General features: G+C 51.9%; 1 protein-coding gene across 3 annotated transcripts in view; it reads right to left on the bottom strand.

The window, feature by feature from the left end:
* The window catches only part of ALPK3 (alpha kinase 3), a 78,836-nt gene that overhangs the window by 12,853 nt on the left and 59,372 nt on the right, over positions 1–6,611 (bottom strand). For all 3 annotated transcript variants that reach the window (XM_083412937.1, XM_083412938.1, XM_083412939.1), the window contains 5 exons: positions 6,530–6,565; positions 5,576–5,850; positions 4,454–4,542; positions 3,570–3,784; positions 1,863–1,911 (listed from right to left, as the gene is read on the bottom strand). In XM_083412937.1, coding sequence (XP_083269063.1) covers positions 1,863–1,911; positions 3,570–3,784; positions 4,454–4,542; positions 5,576–5,850; positions 6,530–6,565 — 664 coding nt within the window. The remainder of the gene's footprint in view (positions 1–1,862; positions 1,912–3,569; positions 3,785–4,453; positions 4,543–5,575; positions 5,851–6,529; positions 6,566–6,611) is intronic.

Raw genomic sequence — 6,611 nt, 5'->3', positions numbered from 1 at the left:
CTGGCAATAAAGAGAGGGTTACACACCAGGGCAAGCTCACTCCCCGCCCTCCCCACCCAGCTACATGGGTCGATGTGGAATGTCGAGAGAGTGCCGTGGGCATCAGCCGCAAAATGGCTGCCATGGGTTATGCGGCATAACACAAAATGCCTCACAAGAAACTGGGCAGGAAGAGCAAACACTCTCATTTACTGTTGAGGGGATATTTATTGAGACCTTTAGCAGGTATCAGGGAATTTGCCTCCAGATTAAGGAAACGATTCTTAATTCACAAATTCATATATAGTATGAGCCAAATATGCTCATTAAATGAAAATGCCCAATAATGGTCCACGTATATGGCAGTAATACTTTTGACGCTTACTGTTTGCAAAACATTGTAAACAGAAGTATTTTAGTTAAAGTATACTACAGTGGTACCTCTGGATGCGAATGGGATCCGTTCCGGAGCCCTGTTCGCATCCAGAAGTGAACGCAACCCACATCCGCATGTCTGCGGGTCGCGATTCGCTGCTTCCGCGCATGCGTGTGACGTCATTTTGACCATCTGTGCATGCGTGAGCGGCGAAACCTGGAAGTAACGCGCTCCGTTACTTCCGGGTCGCCGCAGCACGCAACCTGAAAATACTTATCCTGAAGCTACTTCAACCCGAGGTATGACTGTATTTAGATGTGGAGTTGTTCTTTTAGAGGTTGAAAGTTGCTTTTAAAAAAAATCTATATGCATTTTCAGTTCTGCTGATGCCGTAAAGAATATGTATTTCCATACCACAGATTTTCATATTGTTTTGTAAATGGATATAGATCTCCGTTTTACTACTGAAAAGACCTATATGGGTTGAAGTATTCTATTATCAGACGTATTATTGTCGTGTACTACTCAGGGACAGTTACAATGATAATGGGCAATATCAAACGTTAGCCTGTCATACTCAAGAGCAGACCCACTGGAATGAATGGACTTGAGTCACCTAAGTTCAGTTAGTCTAAGTATGACTAACATTGAATATCACCTTTAGTCTCTATATTTTGCCGACTTAAAAGATGAGCTTGTAAACTAAGAATTGTTTTCTTAAATTGTATGTAGGGACTGCGGTGCTTCTGTTAAGGATATTCCCTTTTGAATCTCTGTGCACCTAAGTGCATAAATCAGTTCTCCCCCCTGAGCCCCCCAAGCCTGGATCATATAGCAGGCCACCAGGAAGCCGGGTTGTCCCTCTCCTTTGCTGAGCAATTGTGACCAAAAGCTTTATCTGGTCTCAGTTCTAGGTCCACTGCATTCTAGGTTCCAACCACACCCAAACCTTCTGCAGTGGTGGTGGGCCAGCTGTGGCTTTCCAGATGTTGTTGGACCACAGCTCTCATTGTCCCTAGCCATTGGCCATGCCGACTGGGGCTAATGAGAGTTGGGGAGTCCAGCAAACCCCAGAGTTGTCGCAGCTTCCCCCACCCCTGGTCTACAGCAGTCTGCAGACTCCGGAGATGGAGATGGAAGCCATAGCTGTTCAGGATAGTGCCATGGGACACTCTGGGAGCCTCATAGCGGGCATAGGCCTGTCAATTTGGCCAGGGGTGGGAAGCAGCCATTGGTGCCAACGGCAGTTTCGTTTTCATTAGGGCTGTGCCTCAAGGGACAGAGCGAAGCCCCCATTTCCCTACACACCCCTGTTCCAATCTCGATGGCCTGCAAGCACTCATGCCCCGCTTGCAGAATTTCCCAAGGCATCTGGTTGGGAGCAAGATGATGGACTAGCTGAGCCTTTGGCAACAGGGCTCAGGTGTCCCGGTTTGGCCCTCTGCCCCGAGGCATCAGGGTCGAGACAGATGCACCCAACACACTGCGTTGCTAGGTGGTCACTTACCCCTTTGTTTTGGTAGCAATCTTGACATTGGTGACCTTCCACTCAACACCTGTAAAAGACACCCAACCTCTAGGTCATGGAGCAGATCGGCAAAGAGGTAAGCAGCCCCTACCTTCTGCGGAGCTAATGGGACCCGGCAAGTCTGGACTCCATGCTCCTAGCCCAGGCTTCCTCAACCTCAGCCCTCCAGATGTTTTTGGCCTACAACTCCCATGATCCCTAGCTAGCAGGCCCAGTGGCCAGGGATGATGGGGACTGTAGTCTCAAAACATCTGGAGCGCCGAGGTTAAGGAAGCCTGTCCTAGCCCAACCCAAATCAATTCTGCTGCAGCGCTTACTGGGGGTCTAGAAGATGGAAACCCTAACCCAACCCTAACCCTAAACTCAACCCTAAACCTACTCATGGTTCAACTGACATACAGAACAACAATGTTGACCAGGGAATGGGACTGACTGTATCTGCTGGTCCTTCCTGTGCCCTGTAAGGGACTGGGCAGAGGAGGAATGGTGGAGACTGCCTCCCCATCCTGAATCTTCCAAGGAAGAAGAAGAGGAAGACAGTACAGATTTACAACAGGGGTTTGAGAGAGGTCACAGCTCACAGGCAGATGAAGGGGGAAAGTTGGGAAATAATGGGAGAGGAGGAGCTTGCAGAGCCGGAGCAGCAACTGGCTGACACGTCATTAGAAAGCATCCCAGACCCTCCATCTCCCAGAACCCGGCGAGCCTTAAAAGTAGGATAGCAAAGAGCTCAAAGACAGAGGGCACATAGCAGCACCCATAGAGGAGATGAATGAGGAAGTGGGAGAGACAGGGGTGGAGATTCACTCGGGAGAATGCCATTATCCAAGAGGCTGGTTCTATAGCCTCTCTCTGTAAAGACTGAAAGAAAAAAGGACGGCAATAAACTTTCCCGTCTTTATACTTTCCTGGGCAACCAGCCGGGAGCTGCTGACAGCATCCTGACAGCCCCTTGCAGATTGACTGCTGTCAGGGTTTCTGATCACAAGCAGAGTTCCTATGCACGAGCTGCTGCACGCACATCGAGTCTCTTATCACCTTGGACCCAATGCACAGAAATTGGGGGGGGGGGCAGGCAAGACCATCCAGCACCACCCCCGTTCCACTCATCAAGACGCCTTACAAAAGAGATTGAAGGCTGAACTGCTAATACTGTAATGTCCTGATGCGAATCTGTGGCGTGACTAACGTTTGGAAGGTTGCGTACATCTGTAGGTCACGGCAGGGTGTGACACTGCAGAGATGGAGATGGAGTAGAATTAGGCAACCCTCAGGATACACTGGAGGGGTGTGCTCCCATTGCTCGGTCCCAGCACCTGCCAACCTAGCAGTTCGAAAGCACCTCCGGGTGCAAGTAGATAAATAGGGACCGCTTACTAGCGGGAAGGTAAACGGCGTTTCCGTGTGCTGCGCTGGCTCGCCAGATGCGGCTTTGTCACGCTGGCCACGTGACCCGGAAGTGTCTCCGGACAGCGCTGGCCCCCGGCCTCTTAAGTGAGATTGGCGCACAACCCTAGAGTCTGTCAAGACTGGCCCGTACGGGCAGGGGTACCTTTACCAGGATACACTCCTAAAAATATGGCACCCAGAACTGGACTCCACACCCCTTGACAATTAACAGGGCTTCACCCTCTGCCCCCACTGCCCCAGTCCCAGAGAGCGAGGGGACGGGGACGTGAGCCTCACCTTCCAAGTCTGTCACCAGGATGTTGCCATTTGTCCACTGGTATAGCCAGTGCTGGAAGGCGCAACACTTTTGCCCAACCTCGGAGAGGCTGGCTGGAGCCAGGCCGCCATTTCTTCGCCCGCAGTAGCACTCGAACTGGCCGGGCAGGTCCTCCTCCATGGTGGCATAGGGAATATTGTTCGCCGGGCGGTAGATCAGGTAAAGAGGGATGATTCTGTCAAAAACAGATTCCCACTTTGGTTAGTGTGGCTGCTCAGAGCATTGCAACCAGGTTAAGCGCTCCCACACCTCAACAGAGCTGGCATCAGGGGGGCAACTCTGCCAGGACACCCACTAATTCCCAGCAAAGGCGCCACTGTGACCTCCAGAGCCTCCTGGTCCTGGTGTCAGCTGCTGCTGCTGCTGCCTAGACACCTGACACATGAGCAGGGACAAGAGAAAGCAGCCACAGCCTCTACTGGCATTGCCCTCTGGACCTTGGCAGCACTGCCAATCAGGTGCAGAAGGACAGGAGGCAGCCATCATTCCTGACCGTGCTGTGTGGTGCTGATGGGAGTTGTGGTCCACTAATTTCTGGGGGCTACATGTCCTCGCTCCTGCTCCAGAATGGGACTGGCTCCATTCTGCCTACCTGCCCATTCCTCCTATCAGGGTATCAGGATTGCAGGGTTGGATTCAAAAACTCCAAGATAGCATAATTGGTAGAGCAGGAGACTCTTAATCTCAGGGTCATGGGTTTGAGCCTCACATTGGGCAAAGGATTCCTGCATTGCAAGGGGTTATACTGGATGGTCCTTGTGGTCGCTTCCAACTCCACAATTCTATGATTCTATGAACCCTTTTCAGGGGGACTTGCTGGCTGGGCTGCAGAGATACAACTTACTCAGGCACCGGACCAAAGGCAGGGATGGCTTTGGCCTCGGCAGCAAAGATCTTGCAGTATTCCCGACTCGAATTCTGGATCTTGCATTCCTACGGAAAGCAAACAAACAATCCTCCATGAGGCGTTTGGACTTTGCAGGCAGAACAGAGGGGTGATACACTCGTGGACACAAAATGGGCAGGCCAGATTGGCAGGTAGAGAGGATGCTTAAGCAAAGCGACCAAAGACAGGCAGTGGTCTAAGAACTTGCACAGCCTCTCCTGAGTCAGACGGGACGGAGAGACAGATCTGGGTGGCATCTGCACACTGGTGACAATCATCTCGGGGTGACTCCCCGTAGCAGCTGCATGTAGGTATTAAGCCACAATGTGTCAGGGACCGTGCTGAGGAGGGCTGCACTGAGGAGCAATGGTGGGAGCATCCTCCTGCTCCTGATCCAGATCCCGAATCTTCCCAGGAGCAGGAGGACAGGATAGATTTGGAACAGTGGTTTGCAGAGGAATATAGTTCAGAAGGCAGAAGCTGGGAAATACTGGATGGGGAACAGCTAGGAGAAGAAACACTGGAAGGGAGAGGGTTAACAGATTCACAGTCTCTAGACAGCCTTCCTCCCCAAAGTTGAGAAGAGCTCAGAAAGTGGCAGAACAACAGAGGGGACAAGCTCAGATTGTGAGATGTAGAAGTGATGTAGAAGGGGGTGGAGCCCTTAATTGGGAGCACCGCCATTACTCGGAGATGTATTCTTCATTCTCTTGCTGTGATTATTAAAGTTTCTAACTGGTAAGAAGACTCCTTTTCCTTTGTTCTGCTTTATCTACGGCCACTGGAGAGGAAGGCAATTCCCTGAAGCCTGACACAATGGGAGCAGAATGAAAGCTTCGGCGAATCCAGAAGCCATGAAACTATGCAGATGCACCCCCAATGCTTTTTACCTGGTAACAACCCTACAGGAAAGAGTGGAATGACTGCAAAGCAGCGCCCCCCAACACCCAGAGCCATTCCAGGAGGATACCTTGGCCAGGATCAAACCTGGGACCTTCTACATGCTAAGCAAAGGCTCCAACTCTGAGCCAGCCAAGGCCATTTGGCAAGCAGCAGAGCACCGAGTCTCCCTCTACCCACCTGGATGGTGATGTCATAGTTCCTCTCCACCAGCGTATTCTCACTGCGCCCACCAAAAGCGATGAGGTTGCGGACCTTGATGATGCCTGTGTGCCCAGACTCAAACACCGGCTCAAGGCCATAGATGGCACGGGCGCGACATGCCTTGCGCAGGTAACCTTGGCCCACCTCCAGGTCCTCCATCATGATCCGGCCAAAGAGCTTGTCCCCCCAGAAGCCGGAGTCAGCCAGGCCTTTGGCAAACACCATGGGTGTCATCTCGATCTCCTCGCCAACTGCAAGAGAGGGAGAAGGTGTGGGGCTCAAAGAGTGGGGGAAGGAGACGATGCCCGACCTGACAGCCCTCAGTTCTCGTGGTGGAGACAGGGGTGGGGGAAAAGGTCCATTGAATGATCTAGGTGGTGTGACTTGTTCTTCAGCAACAGGTGGAAGGGAATCTCTCCTCGGCACACCAACCAGTGCGCTTGTCCCGTGATGCTCAGATGCAGCTGTTGGGTGATAATAGGAAGCCAAGGGAGAACAAGGCAAGGGACAAGGAGAGGCAAAAGGCCCAAGGGACCCAAAGCCAGCCAGGTGAGTGGATGAGCAGGACGACCGTCATCAAGATCACAGAACAACATGGAGAGAAGAGGGTGGGGAAGACAAGAGAGCCCAGCAAGGTATGTCTAGGTATTGTGACTGTGGGGTCCATGGGGATGGAGGTCTTGAAGGACCAGGCAGGATGACTGAAGATGTGTCACTTGGAGAAATAAGGAAGCTGAGAGGCTCACCTCAAAACAGCACCCTGTCTCTGCCTTTCGCCCCAAAGTGGAGACCATCTCACTGATCTCTCCTACTCCTTTCATGCTAAACTTTGCATGCGACGGCAGCGACACAGCTGGAGCATGTGGGATGGGGGCCCTGTTACCTGGAGGGGCACAAGACTCGCCACGCCATCTGGGGGGCACAATTTACCTTCTATTTCTTCCTTGGAGATAAATCCCGATAGCACTGGGAAGAAAGATTGAAAAATACACATTTATCACAGTTATGGAGC

The sequence above is a fragment of the Podarcis tiliguerta genome (assembly GCF_965153285.1).
Source record: "Podarcis tiliguerta genome assembly, chromosome: 14".
Taxonomy (NCBI): Eukaryota; Metazoa; Chordata; class Lepidosauria; order Squamata; family Lacertidae; genus Podarcis; species Podarcis tiliguerta.
This window is presented reverse-complemented; position numbering and strand designations above follow the sequence as displayed.